General features: G+C 36.5%; 6 protein-coding genes across 6 annotated transcripts; 1 reads left to right on the top strand and 5 right to left on the bottom strand.

Moving 5' to 3' along the window:
- Positions 1-63: 63 nt before the first annotated feature.
- C9374_003936 (uncharacterized protein) lies at positions 64-2970 on the bottom strand (the record flags this gene model as incomplete). Its single annotated transcript, XM_044693519.1, has 3 exons — positions 64-1946; positions 2020-2154; positions 2292-2970. The coding sequence occupies 3 exons, from the start codon at positions 2968-2970 to the stop codon at positions 64-66; spliced, it is 2697 nt and encodes an 898-aa protein (XP_044556066.1).
- A 446-nt stretch (positions 2971-3416) lies between these two features.
- C9374_003935 (uncharacterized protein) lies at positions 3417-6999 on the bottom strand (the record flags this gene model as incomplete). Its single annotated transcript, XM_044693518.1, has 4 exons — positions 3417-5304; positions 5447-6000; positions 6286-6706; positions 6983-6999. 4 exons carry the CDS (start codon positions 6997-6999, stop codon positions 3417-3419), a joined length of 2880 nt encoding a protein of 959 aa, XP_044556065.1.
- Positions 7000-7056: 57 nt separating this feature from the next.
- On the bottom strand, positions 7057-9049 carry C9374_003934 (uncharacterized protein; the record flags this gene model as incomplete). Its single annotated transcript, XM_044693517.1, has 3 exons — positions 7057-7595; positions 7644-7991; positions 8050-9049. The coding sequence occupies 3 exons, from the start codon at positions 9047-9049 to the stop codon at positions 7057-7059; spliced, it is 1887 nt and encodes a 628-aa protein (XP_044556064.1).
- Positions 9050-9453: 404 nt separating this feature from the next.
- C9374_003933 (uncharacterized protein) lies at positions 9454-11043 on the bottom strand (the record flags this gene model as incomplete). Its single annotated transcript, XM_044693516.1, has 1 exon — positions 9454-11043. One exon carries the CDS (start codon positions 11041-11043, stop codon positions 9454-9456), a length of 1590 nt encoding a protein of 529 aa, XP_044556063.1.
- Positions 11044-11459: 416 nt separating this feature from the next.
- Positions 11460-12560, bottom strand: C9374_003932 (uncharacterized protein; the record flags this gene model as incomplete). The annotated part of the gene is made up of 1 exon (XM_044693515.1): positions 11460-12560. The coding sequence occupies one exon, from the start codon at positions 12558-12560 to the stop codon at positions 11460-11462; it is 1101 nt and encodes a 366-aa protein (XP_044556062.1).
- A 309-nt stretch (positions 12561-12869) lies between these two features.
- On the top strand, positions 12870-23390 carry C9374_003931 (uncharacterized protein; the record flags this gene model as incomplete). Its single annotated transcript, XM_044693514.1, has 1 exon — positions 12870-23390. The coding sequence occupies one exon, from the start codon at positions 12870-12872 to the stop codon at positions 23388-23390; it is 10521 nt and encodes a 3506-aa protein (XP_044556061.1).
- Between the last annotated feature and the right edge of the window lie 24 nt (positions 23391-23414).

Below are 23414 nucleotides of genomic sequence, written 5' to 3'. Positions count from 1 at the left end.
GAATTTATTCAAAGGTCGATACGAATGAATCACACATGACAAGAAAAAAAGCTTGTACTACACTCATTCGTCATGGCTGGAAATGTTTTTCTTACAATGCTCCATCCATCGAAGAGTGGGTCGATCGGGTTCTTCCGTACCATTCGAAAACCCTTCTCCTTCATCCATTTCTTTCAAAAACGACTCAAACAATTTCAAAGCTCGTTCATAATCCTTCTGAATGAGCATGACTTCACAAGCTTCCTCATACATTCTCCATTTCATGCATTTGGTTTCTTCTCCAGAGGACGATGAAACAACACTTGTGGAAACTCGCTGAGTATACTCTTGTGGCGTGCTCATCGTTTTGACATCTCCCAATTCGTAGACAGCTTGTAGAATACGTCTCTTATCCATGTCATCTTGTGTTGAATAGCCCAATATTTGAACGACAGAAGAATATTCATTGTCAATAATGAAGGGCAGTGTTTCGAGATAACGCGTGTAAAAACCATTTCGAACTTGTTGTTGAATACTTTCACTCACAACAATTGGAATGCAGAGTTGTTGAGCTGTGTGAATCATTAATTCCAAATTGTGACTGGCACTCGAAATGCAAACGGTTGATTTTAACTCACTACTTCCAACATTTCCAACAATGCATTCCTGAGAGCAGATAGCAATGTGTAATTTCACAGAATTGAGTAAATGTTTCATCTTTTCGTAATAATTATGATTAATTTCATCCTGGGGAGGCAATGTTGTAGATTTTGATGGAATGAGATCCATTTCAGTAGAAGTAGTAGATTCTTGATTTTGAGCTTGTTGGGGAGGTTTAGAACCACTTGAAGAGGTGGTGACTTGAGAGCGACGTGAGGTCATGGCCCTAATGACATGTGAACTCCATTTCTTTTCCTTCACAAGTGTCAACTTGTCAAGAAGTAGTTTGGCAGCTTGTGCCCCTTTTTCTTGATGTTTCAATTGAGAGGTGGTCGAATTGAACGATAAGGTTATGGAATCATTTTCAAAGGAACCAATGAATCCACTCGTAGTTCGACTCACCCAAGCAATCTGTTCAAAAACATCTGTCAATAACGCCAAACAATCGTTAGGATTGGAAACATTTTTCAATAATTCAGAAAATTCCACAAGTACTAAATTCACAATGGTCACTGGTTTCTTTTCCAAAAAGAGTGAAAATAAATGATCCACCGCTTGATTCTTCTTGTGACGAGGATGATGAGAACATGATTCCTTTCCAACAAAACTACTCTTTTCGGAAATGATTTCTGCTTCCATGTCGTCCTCTTCCTCTGTTTTGTAAGCATTGGATCGATTCAGCTGCCGACTTGTTTGTAAAAGTGATAAATTATTATTGGCCACCATCGTTTCACTTTCTTCGATGGCATCTTGATAATCCAACTGAGAAAGTAAATGCGGAGGAATAAACGCTCGATATAAACGAATGTAATGTGCCATATTCATGAAATGTTGTTGCAATAATTTAACTTCTGAGAATTTGCTTGGTTGAATGTGAATATTATCTAAAATCATGTGCGAGATGGAATCAAATTGTTGAATTAAATTGTAGAATGGACTAACAATCTTCCATGAAATGAAACTAGAAAATGAAATGGCTACTATCACTAACAAGAAAGCTCCACAAACAGATGATACAATTCCAATAATGATCGAGCTCAAGAAACTCCATTTTGGAATGGCCATGACAAAAATCCAATCCACTTGTGTAGAAGTACAGAGTCGATTTACAGAAATGTAATCGGAGGAGAAGGTCAAATCGAGTGTTGTCATGGTATTGCACGGAAGAGATTTAAAATCCTTAAGAAGGGCTTGATAAACAGTGGTAGCGACTTGAGTGGTTCTATCGTCCTTGAGAGAGAAGATGGTATTTCGAACAATTTCCTTGTTTTGGTTTAAGAAGGCTGATTTTAAATTGGGGTTGTCAACTGTGAAATGGTGTCACAAATTTTTGGAAAGCATGATAAAGTTTTGAACTCTTTTGAAACTACTTCTACTTACTTGCCACTAAATAATTGGTCTCAGTTTCAAAAATAAAACTTTTCGAACTTGAAACTTGTCGAGTGGTTTCAATCAGAAACTCTGAAGCACTTGCCACGGTCAAGTCATAGGCCAAATAATATCGGAAAGGAGATTCTTGGGTATGAATGATGAATTCGAAGTATTTTCATGTCCAAAACAATAAAGCAGTGTTAAAAATGTATCTGTATCTGCTGTCGTAATATCGACATAACTTCTTGCAAAAACAAGCTTGTTGGGATTCTTCGAGCAACTGTCAGTTAACGCCGAAAGGTCCACAGGATCAAAAAAGTCAGAAGGTGTTGAACTTCGTTTACAATAGTCATACTTTTCAATATTCGAATCGCAATTGTAACTTATTTGAGCGTCCAAGGACATGTTGAGAAAGGTCGTCACTCCTCTTTCGTAGTAAATCCCGAGTGCAGCACCTGTTGGATCACCAACGTACACTGTCACTACGAGACCTTTATGATGTTGTTTTTCAGCTTTGAACGTTTGATAAGTGGCCAATTCAATTTGTTGTGCATTGGTAAAATCCATCATGCTCCATAATTGCCCCTTCATGACGTTTAATGACTGTGTGACATCAACCAAAAGGTCACTCACTGAATTGATCATTCGTTTGAATTCATAATCTCTTCCTTTTTGACTCCATTCAAAATTCGAAGGTAATAAAGCAGCCAGCCAAATACCCGAAATAATCGTGACACTTGTCAAAACGGCTACACCAATGAGTAGTATGATACAGAATTTGATCGAGTGCAAAAACGGTACACGACCATTATTCGTACTCAACGTCGTGAATACCGAAAATCCATCAATTCCTTTCTCGTGATTATTATTTGTTGCATTGGTCGTATTTTCATCATTTCCAACAGAAAAGACAATACTCCCAACTTCTTCAAATGGAGCTACAGCATTGAGTTTTGTCATATTTTGTTTTGGGTTTGAATGGTGGAGATGTTTTCGATTGGATTGGAGAGAGAGTGTGTGCATACAAGAAGAACACAATGTATCTCTGGTCCTTTCATTGAACCTCAAAATATTCTGACCCGCCAATGCAATGAGAAACTATTAGATACTTTTCGCGAAAAGTATGATCATGTTTGGTGGAACGTTGTAATCCCGAAAAGAGAGAAGGTTTTTCAAAGTTTACAATTAGTTCAAATCCCAATATGGAATAAAAAAGGTTCGGAAAAAAAAACGAGTGATGAAAAACCCAAAAACTACAATGAAGAGGTGTTGTTATTGTTATGGTTAAGAAATTGATTTTGAACAAAGATGTATACATACAACCTGAACTTGTGTGTTTGGAAGGCTCATGAAATTCCATCTCTAATAGACCAGTATAGAGACCAGGCCTACTTTTTCAAGAAGCCTTAATTCTTCTTTGGTGGTGGTAACGGAGATCGTTTGTTCATGGTCGATGTTCCAGGTGGGGGTGTGGAAGGAGGTGGTGGAATTGAAGAAGTGATGGTTGGTTTTGCTCCGATGCCTTGTGGTTTTGGCAATGGTTTATCCCTTGGCGATGCTGGTAATGGACTCGAAGTAGTAGTACCATTCACGGAGAGTGATGAGTTTGTAGTGGTGGTGGTTGCTTTTTGGAAACCTGCAATCTTCAATGAAGTAGCAGCCGAGGCACGTTCAATGATGGATGAACTAGTACTTGGACTTGTCGACAATGAAGTGGTGCTACTGGCCGATCCAAACTTGGAGGTTGTGCTTGTAGTTGAGGAATCCTTATTCGTTTTGGGTGGAGGTAACACTGTTTTAAAGGCTGGAGGAGGTGTTGGTACACTATTCGAGTTAGTGCTACTACTGCTGCTATTACTACTACCACTGCTGCTGGATGAAGAGCTATGACCACCACTACTCGTTGAAGATAATTTCGAGGGAGGTTGAATATGAGGTTTGGTAGGTGGTCGTGGAGGTGGTGTCGGATGACTGCTGCTACTGCTGCTGCTACTACTACTCGTTGTTCCCGAAAACATTTTGGAAGCACTCACTCCCAAATCACTTCCTGGAGTGATGGATTTCCTGAGTTCGGATCCAGGAGGTGGAAGAATGTGTTTGGGTCTTGCTGAGGTTGGAGTGGTTGATGATGAGGATGGTGAATTCAAATCGTCCAATTTGGCACCAGAACCACCACTGAATGCAGAAGGAGGGGATTTGAGAGGTGAGTCTACTCCACTACTACCACTACTGCTATCATCCACAAACGATTTCAAACTTACGGCATCCACTTTGGAAACTTCCTTCATAATGGCTTGAATATCAATATGTTTGTAGGAACTACTCGAATTCATGTATGAAATATTAGTGGAAGGACACTTTTTCAACTCTGCAACTGGATCGGTGAGAGTCTCTTCACCAAAGATGAGAACAAAGTCCTCGTCGACATTGTGAACCATCTTATCGAAGAGAATATCGTCACGAGTCTTAATTTCTTCCAAATGCTTCTTGAGTTGAACTTGAATGTCGGCACACACGAGTTGAATGGCTTCCATTTCCTTGATGGTATTCGCTTTTTCTTCTCGTTCTCGAGCAATTTGATCGACGAGTCGTCGCAATTCCATTTCATGATTCTGAATGCTTTGATCGAGCTTTTTCAATCGCTTCTCTGCTGTGTTAAATTGTTTACAGCTCGTTTCCAATTTTTGTTTGGTGTCTTCTCTCTTATCGGCCAATACGACTCGTTCTTTACCGACCGAGTAGCTGTCACGGTCGAGTTTTAAATTCTTGAAACTTTGACTTTCTTCAATACTTTTGATTCTTTCATCGAATAATTCATAGAGAGATTTTGCGTCCTCTTCATTACCTGCAATGACTGAAAAGTCAATTTCTTTTCCTGATGTAATATATCTCATTTGAATTTCGCAATTATTTCTTCCTAACAATTTGGTGAATGAGAAATAGACAAATGTGAATGATTTCTTTGAAAGTTGACTGAAAAGTCCACCACTTTCTTGTGATAATATCAACACATCGGTAAAGATGTATCCTCTATACTCGTCCTTGTCTGCTTTTTCTTTGGTCTTGATTTTAAAGATGTAATCCTTGATGAACTTTCTTGTTGGTTTGACCAATGCCTTGTAGTGTTTGCTAAGTTTGTTTTTCAAATCTGTGAAAACCACATTGCTATCGTCTTCTTGTCTCTTTCTTTCATTACAAAAAACAGCCACATCACTGATCGTTTTAAGAGCTGCTTCGTAGTGTTTGTATTCTACATTGTCGGAAGGAATGGTCGACAATATTTGTTCCAATAACCTGAATGAAAATTGTGAAGCAATGATCATGGAAAGAGTCATTGATGATGAAGTGAAATGATTCGTTCGAGTCCAAAGATTTGAAAAAAATTTGCATTGATCATGTTAGTCTATGGTGATGTGACACAGTTTCAACAACTTACATTTTGTATCTGGGAATACGTTGAACAGGCATGATCAATAGAGACCTCAAGCCATGTTCCGTTGGATTTTTAGTCGTTTGATCTGTCATGTATTGGAAAAATTTGTTCTTTTTCTTTTCACATCGTTCCAATAATTCAAAAGCAGCATCATAATTGTTGATATAGGTGACATAGGCCTTAAAGAAGGGAGCCATTCGATTAAATGTTTCTCCCATATCGTTCTTGGAGGGCCATTTCATCATGGATGCCTGAATCGAAGATAATACAGTTTCATTAATACCCAAAATTTGTTCAATATTCGAAAAGATAATTTTGGACTTCTTTTCGGAGAGTAATTGTGTGTTTGCTTTTGCTGGTTTTGCATACGTGTTGACAAATAGCCGAAGAGATTGAACATAGCTTTCCTCAGTTGCCAATAATTCTTTCACTAATTCAATTCTTTTACGAGAATTCTTGTGTTCTTTGAGTCCCATCCAATCTTTAAGTTTTTTTCGTTTCGAGGCACTTGTCAAGAATTTACTCACAAGATTAATGGATTCGGTTTTGGAATATTTCTAGTGTTGTTTGAATAGATCCCCAAACCAATGATTGTTGATTGTATTGTGTGTTTTGAAATTAAATGAATCATAGAGTTGTTGTTGTTGTTTGAATCATCCATTGTAAACAATATATATGTATATTGCAATAAATAACAATGTATAAAACCACAAGCAATTGTTTTACGAAACATCATGATATATCATCCAATACAGCACCATGAATTTGTTCATACATATTTTCACATTCACCAAAACATGAAATATGTACAATCCAATATGGCATGATCATCACACACTTACCACTGCACCTGTTGGAGTATACAAATTCTTCTTGCTACCACTTCCATTGTTGGATGCAAACGTTCTCACAATTTTGAAACCATTCGAAACACTGACATGTTTATCCGCACTCATTAATGATTTATCTTCAACCATCACTTCCTTTCCTCCATTCGACGATGATGATAGAGCAGATAGGAGAGAGGAGGCACTCATACCTGAGAGAGAGGTGTCATCATCACTAGTGTTGAGTACGAGTTCGCAATAATTGGTTGGAACGAGTCCTGTCTCGAGATCTTTGGAAGCTGACGACGACGACGACGTGATGACTTTACACAAACTCCATCCATCATCATAATTTTCAAGGATTTGAACATGATCGCCTTCGTGAACCGTGATCTCTCCTTCATTACTCTTTTCAAAGTCAAATATAATTTGATAACTGTGATGAAAAATTTGTTGTGAAGTGGCAACCAATGATGATGTGTTGGAGGATGATGAAAGTTTGTTTCATACAGTACAGATGCGATCGCATGATAAAGGACGGATATTGTCGTGACAATTGATGTTTGTTAAAAATTTATCATCATTTGATCGAAGAGAGAAAATTGTTGATTCGTTCATGAACAACACAACAGACACAGAGTCGTGTGGAATTTAAATTATTGGCAGACAACAAGGTTCGGCTTGATGTCAACACGGTAAAAAAACAACCTACATTTCCTTTGAAGACATTTTTTGAATTGATTGATAAAACCATCAACTGTCATCATTTATTCATGATTTCCAAAGTTACACCTTAATGGTGGTCCCCTTCTTCATTTGTTTTTGAAATGACATGAAAATTGGATCCTTGCAGTCCAACGAAACCTTACACATCTTGGAAAATATTAACAACATTAAGGAGTCCACAAGAGAATGATGAGTTAATCGTCTGTATAATTGTGAAAACGTTCTCACTAAAGTGTTGATGATTTCCACTTCAACAAATCTATTCTTTGCAAGCAATAAGGGACCTAATTCATCGGCACAGCTTGGATTCAAATCTTTGGTAAATATGATAGGTTCACTGAATACCTCGAACCAATCCAATAACAAATACACTAGAGTCGGAAAAGAATTGCATTTTCGCAGTGAGGTCCAGTCATCATGATTCAAACTCTCCTTGAAAGCTTCAATTTTTTGAAACAGTGAGTCAGGATTGAATGTAAAGAAGTTCACTAAAAATTGAGACAAGTCCTGAGTTGCGAAAATAATGTGTGACATTTTGCTACACGTTTCATGAACAAGCTTTGGAACTCGTTGTAGCAGCAAATATTCAGAGCCGCATGCTTCAGAGGTAAGATCGAGTTTAGAGTAATTCCACTAGTGTTACTTACCAATGATCCTTTGCTTGTCCATAACTGATTTCAAAGATTTGCACACAAAAACTGTTCTATTTTCCATTAGGAATGCTAAAAAATCATATACAAATTTCACTTGGGACTTGGTTTGAATGCTTCCAGGTCGTTTGCTTCTCACAAATTCTATGGCTTTCCGCGAAGAGAAAAAATGCTTGGTGTACACTAAGTAGCAACAAATGACTAGCCCCGTTCTTCCAAGGCCTGCATGACAATGAACCAAGACCTTTCCTTTTTCTCCGTCCATTTTCATTGCCTTTACAATAGCCAACATTTCATCAAAGTTTGGAATACTCATGTCTGGAAATGCAAAATTATAATATGAAACTATGGACGAGTAGCATATCCCATGAAAATATTGAACAGCTCAGCTCATAAAACCTACTCTTGTTTTTCATAAAGTCTTCCTCAGGGTCATAGGAAAAACCAGTTTTTTCCAAAATTCCGTCTCCACAATAAGGATGCTCTCCTCGTTCTTGAAGATTAACTACAGCTACAATATTCTGTTTTTTAAATTGGTCAACAATGTGATGTTTTTGAACCAATCTTGAGGACGGTCGTTGCGAGGCAATTATATTGTCAAGAACGTAATGTGAATTTAAGCCCTCAATGGCCCAATACTTTCGTCGCCGTCGTGGTGTCCCCAATAGGTTGCTTAAACTTGTTTTTTGCAATTCTTTAAGTTGACTTTCGTTTGGGGGAGTTTTTAAATAATCTTCGTATTTACAATTTTTTCCTCCACAAAACGAGCAATGCAGTTTCATAAAGAAGGTTGTTGTGTTGGTTATTGGTACAAGCGCCAGAGTTGAAGGTAACGGATGAAACTCAGTCATTATATTGTGCTTTCTTTTAGCGAGAGGGGCTCCTCTTGGTGAAGTATAATTCATTATCTCTCCCCTACTAATTACATACTTTTTCATGCTGTTGATAGAATTTGAAGTTTTAGAAAAACGCTTTTCCGATAAGGGTTTGGACGGTGCATTATTTTCAAGGAAACATTGTTGATCTTCCGAAATGATTGTGTTGCTATTCATGAATGTAATGGACTCCTCCTCAGCATTCGGAGTGGGAGCGTGGTCACTGTTTTTATTTTGTTTGTCAGCGAATGTATTTTCTTGAATTGTATCTCTTGAAAGGTGGTTGATGATACCATGAGGTGTGGTGAAAGAAGACTGTTGTTGTTGAGGTGTTGAAATTTTATAAGAGAACCCATGATGATGTTGGTGATGGACCGTAGTGGGAGAGATGAAGTAGGAAAAGTCGTTGCTGGCCGTATGATCGGAGAAGCTTGGAGGTCCCGAGAAAACAACCCTTGAGTTCCTTCGGCTTGAAAGAGAGCTTTTCATTGGATAAGGTTGGGACGGTGTTGCTGAAAATGATGACATTTTTTAAGGGCAAAAACATTCATTAACGAGTATGATACTTTGCTACCCCGTTCGGAGTACACATTGGTTCGTGCCAACCTGTTCTCATATGACAAGAAGAAATAACAATGCAGCTCAAAAAACTCAACGTGACGATATGTTTATTCCAACATACATCACATTATTACTTAGGAGCCGCATTAATGACAAAATTGTGAGTTCTCAGTTAGGGGATTGCTTATATATACAGACCACAAGCATGATAGAAATTAAATGTGTACAATCTGACAGATTAATTATCGTAACGTAAAGTCGTGGTTTGTGCACGCACTGCATGACGTTCGAATAAATTTGGTTCATCTGATCATACATTCTGTCTTCCTACCGCGCTTGTGAGCAATTTATTATGCTCAGCCAAAAAGAAATTACCATCTATTGTTGAAACCGCCACCAAATCCTCCTCGTCCACCTCTGAAGCCTCCTCGTCCACCGCCATAACCACCTCTACCACGTCCACCTCTGAAGCTTCCTCCCTTACCAGAGAAGGGATTAAAGGCTGCGTTTTCAATATAATCAGGAACTTCTTGATTTGCATCTTTCAAAATCTTCAACAAGTCTCGGCATAATTTTGAATCTTCCTCAGGATCAAATAAAGCAGTTGCTTGTCCCAAGTTACCAACACGTCCAGTTCTACCGATTCTGTGAACATATGAGTCAATTTCTTTTGGAAGATCGTAATTGACAACGTGTGTGACTTTTTCAATATCCAATCCTCTAGCAGCAACATCAGTTGCAATGAGGATTGTAGAATAACCTTCCTTAAATTGTCTCAAGGATCGTTCTCTGGTTCTTTGATCCTTATCACCGTGAATGACACAACATTTGAAACCTAGAGGTGTTAAATGTTCATAAAGTTGGTCACAAGTGCTTTTTTGTTGAACAAAGACGAGAGTTTTTTCGGTCTTGTGTTCAGACAAGACTTCGACAAGCTTGTCTTTCTTTTCTTTGGCAGAAACTTGGAAAAATTTCTGTGTAATATTCTCAGTTGTACCTCCAATGACACCAACTTGAACAAAAAGTTCATCATGTAAAAAGTCAAGAGCCAATTTTTGAGTCTCCTTTGGGAATGTGGCGCTGTATAACAATGTCAATCGTTGTCCCTTTGGTGGCATACCACTACCTTCAACAATGGAGCGAATTTGTGGTTCAAAACCCATGTCTAACATTCTATCTGCTTCATCCAAAACTAAATATTGAACACCAGACATGTCCAATTTTCCTCTCTGAATAAAGTCATTCATTCTTCCAGGTGTTCCGACAAGAATGTCAACACCACGTTCCAATTGTTTCATTTGATAGCCGCTTGAAGCTCCTCCATAAACAACAACCGTTTTCAAATAAGTTTGGAAAAGGAATTTTCTGCACTCGTCATAAATTTGTTGGCACAATTCTCTGGTTGGAGCAAGGATAACAGCCTTTGGTGTTCCCTTGTATGGATTAAATCTTTTTCTGTCTTTGTGAATACCAGCTTGCAAGAGAGAGTTGATAATAGGTAACAAGAAGGCAGCTGTTTTTCCCGAGCCGGTTTGAGCACAAGCCATCATGTCTCGTTTCGATGTAATGATAGCAGGAAGGGAGTGTTTTTGTATTGGAGTTGGTTTGGTGTAGCCACTCTTGACAATATTGTTCATCAAAAGTTCATGGAGTTGTGCTTCATCAAAAGTGGTGATTGGAGTAGGAGGGTCTCTACCGAAAACCTCGATTGGAATATTCTCGTATTTATCAAAATTAATACCGGTGTTCTTCTTTGCGAAGAGTGCTTCTTCAGGCTCATCATCTCTAACATAGTCGGATGATGTAGCAGCTACAGGAGCTTGACGAGAAGAGTCATCATATCTTCCTCTGTTATAACCACCACCGTTGCTATAGGATCCACCAGAGGAATCGCCTCGTCCGCCTTGGTAAGGCTGATAACGGCTATTGTTGGCTCTAAAGTAATTGTTTTGTTCTCTCATACTAGGGTGGAGTGTGTTGTGTGTTGTTATTTTTTTTCGAAGTCAACAAAAACCTTCCAAGCTCTTGTTGAACACAAACGAATATTCGTTCGTTGCAAGCCTTTTGTTGAACATGTTGCAACCACTTTCATCAGGCTTTTTTACCAAGTCGCAGCGATTTCTTCAGCCAAATTTCTTTGTGTATGATATGAACCAATGAAGGCAGTGTGAGATTAATTGAGAATGTAATGTATGAAGCTAAATACCGTTTCACAAAAAGCAGATTTCTCATGGAAGGTATCCTCACTTTGATAGTAACTTTAGATCAAGATTTCGAACACAGGCCTGTCTCTTATTAAAAAATATCCTCTTCTAAAAGCAAGAGGTGACCCGTTGTTACGTTACCACCCGATATATATTGTTGATATAAACAACATTTATTTAATCCAATACTGTTGTGGGGTGATAAACAGTAAATCCAAAGATGAAAGAATTGGCAGGAAATGATTGACAGAATTGCACAGGATTTTCATCATTGGATCTTTGAACACCAATTGCGCAGCATCACCAGAGATAACACATCTCTCACCAATGGAATTTTTAATTTCCATCGATTTGATAACCACACTGGACAATTTCTCATACGTTAGCATTCCGACCGCAGTGGTGGTTCTAGAACTATTATTATTGATCAACATCCATCCACCATTAATCATGTCACAATACCCAACAAACGGTTGAGTTCCTTGCACGGGATTAATCAAATAGTATCCATTACCAGACCCTCTGTAGTACTTTGAGTGATATTCTTTGCATGTGGTTGGAATATAATTACCAGTAGCCAATTTAAACACATTCATGGAGGTATCAAGCACAATGGTATTTGTTAACTCCTTACTCCTTTCACAATTCTCACCATAGTAGCCATCATCACACAAACAAACATCCATATGAATGCAACTACCATGAGAAGAGCATACATTTGATTCGTTGAATGGAATCCCAAAGCATGACTGCAATTCACATTCCAAGCCATAATATCCATTCTTGCATTGACATTTATCAACATCAACACAATCACCATTTCCCGAGCAAGGATTTTCGGATCTTCCAACAAATTTTCCGAAACATGTTGGTTGTTCACACCTTGGTCCCACTCTTTTTTTACAATATTCATCAATGATATGAATTTCCTGATACAATGAATTGATAAGAGAGGCTACATTGTACATTTTAGTTTTTCTTGCAGCGATTGATGTTGGCGTTCCATACATTTCCTCAACCTGTAACATATCCTCCATCTCCAAGTAAGTCGTGGAAAGATCTGTAATCTCTCTAACCCTCTGCATTCGAATATCAACAATGGACTTCTTATTGAGGAAAATATTCTTTGGCATTACATTCATGTAGATGGACGAAGACGACAAGAAATCAGTCATCCATCTCGAATTTTCAACTCCTTCCACACTTGTTGTACACTCTACAAGCAGAATCCAGGCAGCAGCTGCAGCCACTACATAATACACCCACCCATGCATGAACAATTTTTTCGATCTTGCCTCGAGGACCGTAAATCACGTAGAGATTTACCGTCCGTGGCCTGGCACAACGTTGTGCGGCGTATTTCAGTGTTACAGTGCCGACATCCCAGCTCTTACCATTTCAAGGTTGTTTTGAACTTCACGAGTTGAAAAATGGCCTTCTCCTCAGCTCAAAGATGTGGCCACATCATTTATTCGAGAAGTAACACTTGCACTTCAACATGTATCATCGTGGCGATGCTTTTTGTGTGGTTCATCATCGGTGTGAGTGGACACGCTTACACTTTTTGGAATACTCCTTTATTTATGAAGGAATCAAATGCTTACATGTCATCCAACAATCTCCCTCAGTGTACGGATACATATGTTGATTTAAGAGCCTCTGAAGATGGTATTGCCGGTATTGAATTAATCTCTCGTGCTGCCGAACAACATTTTACCGGTTCTTCTCATCTCTACATTCACTTTAAATTTCAAGTGAATGATCCATGTAAACCGCAAACACTCTTCTTTTGCCCAAAGTTTCAGATCAACGTACAAAACAATTGGTTGTTCTATAGATACGCTACCACCGCTGGACAGATACAAGAGAAATCAATGAGCATGAAAATCCACAAGAACCTCGTTTATGAAATTATTATTTTGAAATCATTCGAAGGGTCAGGAATATGGCTTATAGATTCGATCTCTAGAAACGTTCATTGCTTCTCAATGCTACTCGCTTCGAATTCATCTTTAGGTCTTTCAACGTATGGCATTGGCAATTTCCACTCAGCTCCAAATTTCGTTTTACCTTTTGAGGGTAAAATATTTTCAAGATCTTTGATCACTATTCCTAACACTCTCAATGATCATCAAGGTTTATTTCAGAGCTTTTTCTCATCTGAATATGAAATTTGCAAATTTTATCCCTTGATAGCAGGAGATTCTATTAGTACTACAACATTATTATTTCAACTCATCACTCAACAGCGCAATGATCATGTTGAAGTTGATGCTCATCACCAACTCAATTCCGTGTGGACTTGCTACGGATTACCCTTTAATCATGATCATGTTTGTAACTCGAGAGGGATATGTATCGCCAAGGATACTTGTATTTGCAACGAAAATGTATCCGTTCCTCTTGATGAACAATGTAATTATCGACCTTCTTTATCAAATGGAGTCGAATCAGTTTTCAGACAGAGCGTTGCTTTGAATAGTCCTAAAGTTTTTTGTGAAAAGAACATGGACTGCATCAATGGCAACTACCTTTTTGATTTAATCAGTCCAAGAGAATGGCTTTTTGAGGACGGAAACAGAGACAGTGATGAATACATTTGTGACATATCGAGTACTTTAATCAATCCACTATGTCGTCATAGTTGGTTCGTAAAAGAGCTGGCTTTGAATGTAGGATCATGGACAAGCGGATTTGTACTAAGTAACCCAATATATTTTAAGGATGGCCATGCCGGAATAAGAAGGCTTGATGGCTTCATTATCTTGAAATGCTACTATTGTCGAATTGGTACTGGCTTAAGGTTTAGGGGTAGTTTTCTTTTTTCAGCACATGCTGGATCTTTTGCTGTCATCAATGATAGAAGCATTACACGAAAGTTGGTGAACGATTTCACCTTCAGGGTTTTCTTCCATCAAAAGCATTCTGATTACACAAACGGAAGACAAACTCTCTTTGACTTTGGTTCCCACCCCTATTGGAAAGTTTTATTGGAAAACCACTATTTTATGATCGAATATTTTCCCCACAACCATCCTCTTGTCCGAGTGAATACATTTTTCAAAATTCTGCCAGACATCATGTACCAAGTTGTAATAGTGAAAAGTTCACAAGAGGGCCTTAAAGTTTTTTCTAATGGAGACTTGGTATTTGAAGATCCTACCTTGAAGGAAGATTGGATTCAAACAGAAACACCATATGTAGATGTAATTGGAAAGAGTCATAATAACTCCAACGATTACTTTACAGGAGAACTAGAAAATTTTGAAATTGATGATAGACCACTGGCGATCATTGAAGTCAAAGATGAGTTTTCACGAAACGATATTGTATGTTACGGGATACATCATTGGAATATTTCAAACGTTTGTAGTGGCCGAGGAACATGCATCAATAACGATGATTGTTCCTGTAATTCTGGATATATGGGAAACAACTGTGAATCACGATTAGCTTGTAATGGACTTTTACCAACTGATCCAAATGTGTGCTCGGCAAATGGAAAGTGTATTGCCATCGATTCGTGTGTTTGCAATGCAGACAGAACAGGAAAATTCTGTCAGTATATTTCCGACAGTAATCCCATCACTTCTACTTTCAAAGTTGTGCATCATTCATTTTATTTCAATGGAACCAAGTTAATGATGAAAAGAAGTGTGAGGTACCCATTACTCTCTTCGAGTCCTCCTTATTCTACCATTTTAATTATTGAAATTGATGTGTTATATATTAGGGAGTCCATTAAGGCTAAATATTTCTCTGATGAAGACGCACTTATATCAGACCTGATCAAATATTCCACCTTTGACGATGGAATGGGCATTGTAATTTGGATCGATCTTTCAATGACCAATAATAACTTGAAAACACCCAATCTCTATGTGTTCCAATCGCCACTCCTCGCTACACCCCAACGTTTTATCATTCCCACTACAAGATCGACCCCTGACGTTCCCTTTGGTGGGAATATTTCAGCAATATTCTACGGAGGAGACAACTCTTTTTATACCATCACATTGCTCACGAATACGACCATTGCCATTCATTGTATTGATACCAATGATTTACGTGCACATTGGATTGAGAACTGGCGTAATGATGACATCTCACTTCAATTTATTGAATTGGGCAAAATATTGTACGATGTTGGGAACACAATACGTTATGTCGTACCAATTATTAATGATACTATGCCACTGTTAGAGAAATTAGCTGTGATTTCTATTTCACCCACAAATACCACTGGTATTCCTTACATGAATTACACCACCATTACACTTCCAACCATTGCAACACATTACGACATTTTTGGAAATAATATGCGACTGTATCTATTTGTCATAATCAATAGACACAGTGAAATATATACTATGGATTTTATTTCAGAAAGATGGATTGGACCTGTTGCAATCTTTGATGACATGTTTCTTTCATATGAAGACGATTGTATTTATTCTTATGAAGTGAATCCTCTTAAACTTATTTCGTTGCCAACAGGAAAATCTTTGTTATTTACTGACGATTCATGGATGAATCATACGGTTGTAGACATTAATTTACCAATTCAACTGCCTAAGACAGTTTCCTCACGGTTAGATGATGCCCTCAACACCACGAAGAAATTGGTTAATTCTGTTGCTGTGGAAACGGATGCTAAAGAAAGAGAAAAAGTGCAGTTACGATATCACAACATTTATGTCGATGGTACACAGTTGAAACTTGTAGTAGGAGTTTATAGTTTCGCAAATGAATCTAGCTCTGTATTATTGGATACTGCTCTGACAAGAATTTTAATTCCAAGATCAATCAGAGACGAATACAAAACGGTGAATAGAGTCATCCAAAGTTTAGTTAGAGTCACAATGGATGATCTATCAGGAGACTACTTTGTTGTGGTTGATCCAAGAATTTCTTATGATCAGTTGTTGAATATCTATCGAGTAGCCTTGAATGGAGACATTTCAAGGTATCGCCCTCATTGGGGAAATGGGTCTGAACCTTTGGAAATCATTCATCGAGTGATTGCTGCAAAGCCTGATTGTGTTTATTTGGTGTCAATACATGACGAAGAGCTTGTCAGTCAAACCTCCGTCTCGGTCGGTACAGATGCGTTCATCCGTCCATCCAATGTTTCACTTGTGATCTACAGAATGAATACTTCCAATTCAGAAATTATTGAATTTGTTTATTTCCGACCCGTAAACTACAGCATTACTCTGACGGATTTACTACAAGCAACTATTACACAATTCGGTAATTTTATCTATATTGATATTTTGTCAACTGGAATTACAGAGGATGTTCGCTACATCTCTACCATCTACCTTAATAGCGATTATGAGCTGATTTCCCACGCTTTTTTCAATGCCACCAAACTTAATATGGCCCAATCCTATCAAGAAAAATTTATCAAGTTAATTCGTATCAATGGTGATGAAAGTTATTTATTATTTATCTCTAACAAAGGAACAGAAATTTTCTTAATTCCAACTGGACAAGTGGAGATTGATCTCGAGATTTCCTTCTTCTACATTGCCTTTTATATTGATGAACGACATGTTTTCATTGGATGGATATATCGCCAAAGACACTCATTCATTCTTATCAACCACCATGACTATTTGCTTGTTGTGAGACAAAATGTGACCGATCGTTTTGTGTTCGATCAACGGAGAATTCCATCCAATACCACACAGCTCTTTATACAAGAACATTGTGATGCATTTTCCAATAATAATACAGAACACTTGTGTTCAAACGGTTATTCAGGTTTCAATTGCAACACTCGAGTCATTTCCACCGCTCAAGAGATTACTGCATGTTCCAGTTTGAAAAAGAGCTCGTGTACACCATTTTACAAATTTGAACTGGTGAACGGTACATTGCTGACGCTGTATATCATGTCCAATGGCACATCATATGTTGTAGAAATACCAAACTTCATTATTCCACCTTATATGATCTATGAAAGAAATGAACACCTCCTTGCAAAATATGTAACTGTCAGTGTTGATGGTCATGGATTTCTTTATGTGGTTCTTGGTGCTCCAATCTCCTCTAAAAGAACCATAACCATTTTCCAAATTGCATACATGATTGGTAAAATTGAAAGAATAGTGGAGATAAAACAAATTACAGATATTGAAAATATTCAAATTATACACGGTTACAATGGCTCAACATGGTTTGGAGTTGGAACTGAACTTTCAACTGACTCTTTAGTTATTTGTATAGTTGACACTGTTACTGGTTATGTGATCCGAAGAAAAATACAACTCCATGTACAATTGTCGTTAATTGATTTGGAGCGAGTGACATTCCGAAATGACGTTCAAATTTCAGCTAATGATAATTTATTGACAATCATGGTTCCATTAGTTAGAGATATATTGATCGTCAATGTTGATAAGAATATTTTAATTACTCATTCGTTATTCCGTCCAGAAAACGCGTTCATTAGTAATAATACTTTTGTATTCCCTAGCGTGATCGATAACACTATTATAGTATTATCGTTTGATGATTATTTTACCACATTTATTGAAATTAGCATGAATTACTCAAATCCTAATTCATCTATTGTGAAATCGAAAAAGGAATTTTTTGATTTCATTGTACATACCAAACAGGTGTTTAAGGTATTCTTTAATTATTACTTTGTTGTCATTATTACCGAACACGATTCATTAACGTACGACATTCTGAATGGAGATATTCAAACCTTCACAGCTGAGGATGACAGAATTTCCTTTAGAGAATTTTTCTCTTATGAGTACGATGGTAAATGTTCACACAATTACTTTGGGGAACATTGTGAATATTACAATGCACACTCGAACAACTCTTTAATATCATTACCCAATTTTATCAGTGATGACGATGGTTTTTATTTGGAAATTATGACATACTATCTCAATGACTTACCATATACGATGAAAACAGCTGAAAATATTACTCTATTAACTTTTAATTCATCCACAGAAAATATAGTTTACAAGAGAAGAGCAATCTTACCTCCTCATATACCACAAGATTTGGCATTCATATTTTTGAAACAATTACCAAACAATCTATCCAATATTGTTATGGTACATATGGATCCACATTATGAAATTTCTGTCGTTACATTAATTCCAAAAGATACTAAATTTACCTCCAACATTCAACTTTTTTATACAGGTGGATTTAGTGATTTAGATTCATGGTTTGCCATTGATGTAATTGATAACGTGATTTATGTATTGATGATTGATTCAAGGACAGGTATAACTACTATATATGGCACATGGTCAAGTATGTTGATCAATAGTGAAAATATCATGCATGGAACTACCATTTCAAAAGAGGATAGCGAGGAAATCAGATTTGTTATTCCATATTTTGATGAAAAGACGAACATGATTCGCTTGACAATAATTCATTTTGACTCTCATTACATTGAATTTATTGAATATAATGTCACTATGGTACCCGCAAAAGCACCTTATATCCAAATGATGACAGCAATGGATGGAACAATGTTGTTACTGATGATAGATGTTTCATCTACATTAATATATCAAATAGAAGAGCATGATCACAGTATTGATGTCATGTTGGTTCATGAATTTTATTCCTTCACTTATTCCATTGATATATCAATTGTACAGGATATCATGAATCCCTATATTTGGAAGGTCATAGATGTCGGTAAAGACAAAATGATTACAATTAACTTGTCCTTTAACAACAGTATAACATTGGAAAAGCTGAATTCAACCATTATCTCTGTACTACCTAAGTTCAATATTCTTTCTATGACCAACACTAGTACAGTGGTCTATTTAGATACTATTACTGAATCTGAATCATATATCTATAATATTACCATTCCTTTAAAAAATTATGCAGCAGCAACAAGAGTGAACGATACAATTACAATTACTCTGAAAACTATTGCTATTCATTTTATCAAAGATCATGAGATTCAATTCAAAATCTCTCGTGAACTGTTGTTTATTATTGACGACAGTTCACAACAATTGAGAGACATTGAAGTGAGTTATTATTACCTCTCTATTGATGACATTCGAATAATTGTGATTGATAGAAAGTTATTATATTCGATTTCTGTCTTTTTATTGTATCACAATGACTCTGGTTCATTTGAGAAACGAATGGATTTGATTCCAATTGACAAACCATTTTCTTCTCGGATGAAAATAATTTCTTGTGGTGATTTGTATTGCTTTGGTATTGACATTATTGAGCTCACTTTGGAGATATATAGAATACATATTGTTTCTGGTGAAGTGTATTCATATATTTCTCTACCACTATCAACCAATTATTCACACGATTTAATTGAAAACCCAGCTGTTGTTAAGTCTATGGATAATCAAAGTTTTGTCATGTTGATTCCAATGATAGATGTTGATACTTATAAACAATCCATTCTACAGATTGTTGGTGGGGAATATTTGGAACCTAAGGTGGAATATTTATATTTGAACACAAGTAATGATATTGTATTTATTTCCAAAGTATTTGTTGTTGATTATGAAAACAGTTATTTGGTAACTATTGGACAAAATAGAACAGTCTTCTATAGAATGAAATATAATACCAATCTCAGGTCATACGAAGTTGCGATTGTAGAAACATTGGAAAAGTTTACAGTTACACAACTTGATTTAACTCTTATAGAATTCTTTAAAGATAATGATATGCATGTTTGGTATATCATCAACTACAAACATAATACTATGTTAATTGTGAATTTAATTGTAAACAATGAAACTATTTCATTAATACAAATACCGGAATCTGCAATTAACATTAGCAACTGGATAAATGAAAATATTAAGTCCAACAATAGTGATTCATTTGCCTTTAAGATATATCATGTCAACAATTCAACAACCAACAACTCAAACATGACAAGTAATAGCACATACATCATCACTTCTAATAATACTACTTCCATCAACAATGTTACAACACCAAACAATGAAACGATTTTGAACAATTATACCACTAACAACAATTCAAATCCTACCAATAACAGCATCAACGTTTCCGTTTCCAGCAATTCTACCGTCATCGCTAACACTACTATTAATAATAATGCAACACTATCACAAAATAACACAATTAACTTCACGAACAACACCAATGTGAACAATTCTTCTGATTTGAATAACTTAAACTCTACAAACAACAGCACAAACATTGACCTTTCCACTAATTCTACCATATCACCAACAACCAACTCAAACATCACCACTTTTTATATATGTGATATGTGTTCTAATCGTGGCTTATGTGGTTTGAATGATAGTTGTATTTGCAATGAAAATTACTATGGAAATAACTGCCAGATATCAAAGTGTTTTGGAATATTTAGCAATGAAACAGATGTTTGTAGCGGAAATGGTGATTGTGTGGACACTAATATTTGTGATTGCCGACCAGGATTTTCTGCACAAAAATGTCAAATCAAAGTTTTCACAGCTGAAGCTTGTAGTGGTGAATTTATTCATGCGCTTTCATTGCAAGCAAAGAATAATCAAATATATTTTGTGAGCTTATTATGGGATGGAAAATGTGACAAATCAATAATTTTAGAAGAAACACCACTTCTCCCCACCAACATCCTCGAAAGTGTGGTCTTGAATTATTCGTCCAGTGAAATATTGGACAAATTTGTTTCTTTTTTTGTCACAGACAATGGAACTTCTATTTTCTATGTGGATCCAATTATTATGCCTCCCATTGACAACGACAAACTGAAATTCACACTCGTTCAAGTGATTGAAAATAGAATTAAGGTGAGAATGTTTGGTTGTGGTATCTTAGAAAACGTTACGAATATGGGAAAGATTAAATTGGTACAAAATGAGAATGGTAATTATTTTGGAATTGGTGTGAACAAACAAAATGATACCCATATCAAAATTTTCAGCATTGATTTTGATAATGACAAGTGTAAAATTATCGCCAATATTCCTGCCAATACTACTGACGATCTAATTTCTAAAGGAACAACTGTATTCAACCCAGAAACAAATATCACCAAATTTACCTTCATTGAACAATCTACTGACGATGAAACCAAAACACTTTCAGCTCTGACACTTAACATTAACAATATTACCACCAATCATATACCACTTCCATCTAATTCATCAGGATATTTATCGATCATTGTTTCAAACAATGAAGATCAATATATGATCACTACAAGTGCCAATGGGACTCATATTAGCAGTATCATTCCAAACATTGATGTGAAGGATGTCACTTTTACCGTTTTAGCAACAGATCCTGATTTTACAGTGTCAGAAAATGATGTTCTTAAAGTAGAGGAATCAAAAACTCAAACTTCCATTATTAATACTAATACTCAACTTTCTATAACTATTCACAAGAGATTTTTGACCAAAGTTAATCCCTTAACAGCCGTGAATAAGCTAATTGTTAATGATGCGATCACAGTGACACAAACGACAGAAACTCCGGCATTGTCATTGAAAGTAGAGACTGTTTCAAATACCATTGTCCCAATAACAGGTACTACTTTTTATTTGACTGGTAATTTGGAATTAATAGGAAAACAATCTTTTTTTAAATTGACATATAAGAACATCACGATTGACATCTTGAACATCATTAAAGATGAATATGGATATCGTCGAGTAATAGTTCCAGATTTAACACCCACTTTGGATCGTATTTCAGACATTTTTAAACAAGGAAGTATTCAAATTGGTGGTACTTTAGTTCTCTCTGACAGCTCATCCTCTGATATTTTAATTCCTTCCAATATTGTGTTCACTTTATACATTTTCGAAATTCGAACAATTACACCTGCCAAAGGATGTGTTGGTGATACAATATTCATTAAGGGTACCTATTTCCCTTACACCAATATTTTGGCACGAATTACTCTATCCCATGAACGAGACAATCCAACCACTCTCATTGAAGTTCATGCAGAGTTTATCAACACAACCTTTGTGAAATTAGTGATCCCGAAAATAGAAAAAGAAACAGATACATTTTTGGACATTAGAATTTCTGTGGATGATGGTAAAACTTTCACTCCCATTACTCTTTCCTCCAGCTTTAGATACGTTGACAATAATTCCACCATTTCTCATTCTTTATCAAGTTTCAATATTTCGACCTCTCTTCCAGACACTGTGGGTACTGCTATTATCACACAAACATCTGATGGCATATTATTTTGTCCCAATATCAATGTTACTGCAATTTGTACCACAAACATCTCACGTCCAACGGTTCGTCAAGCGATAACATCTGACGAAATATATCATATAGAACGTGTCATTTCCATTGATGCAAAATTGTCCTATGTTCAAGAATTAACATCAAGCAATTTGTTTGAAGCTTGGCTCACAAATACAAATGTCTCTATTGTGGGTTCGTTGGGAATGGTGAACAGCAGAAAGATGATTGCTTTAAATATATCTACACCTGATCATTCAATGGGAAACTTGAAATATTGCTTGTTTTCTTCCAACAAAAAGTACATTATGAAATTTGTGGCAACAACTTCAAAAGTCACATTTAGTCTACTTGACGTATCGCAAGGAATTACACTCTGTTCGATATCCTACTTGAACGTGAACATTATGGATTATAATAGTGAATATACTTTATCGATAGCACAAAGCTTTAGCTGTTCAGATTTGCGTGCCACAAAAACCTTTGTCCCTCCTATATTGCAACTGTCTGCTGTCCACGAGACATGTGGAACAGAATGTCGGCTAACAGGTATTAGACCAACTCATCGCACAGGATTAGATTCCATTATTATTGGTACATCTGTTGGTGGTTTTATTTTGATCCTTCTACTGGTTGTTGTAGTGATTGCTGTGATTGTGATCATTCGAAAGAAGTATGTCAAGGGCAAAGTGGGTCACTATGTCTATTATAATGGATCCTATGAACAGAACAAGGCAACATTGCAAGATTTATTTAACAGAATTAATGAAATGAATCAAACAGATGATTCAAGCTCCAATAACGAGATTGACAACCTAAAACAGTTTAACTCGTCAAGTGATTTGATTGCTTGGACCTCCCTGAAAAATGTGTAAAACAACATCTCCACACACATTAAA

Source organism: Naegleria lovaniensis (assembly GCF_003324165.1).
Source record: "Naegleria lovaniensis strain ATCC 30569 chromosome Unknown tig001, whole genome shotgun sequence".
In the NCBI taxonomy this organism is placed as follows: Eukaryota; Heterolobosea; class Eutetramitea; order Acrasida; family Naegleriidae; genus Naegleria; species Naegleria lovaniensis.
Note: the sequence above shows the minus strand (reverse complement) of the source record. Positions and strands in the feature narration are given on the sequence as shown.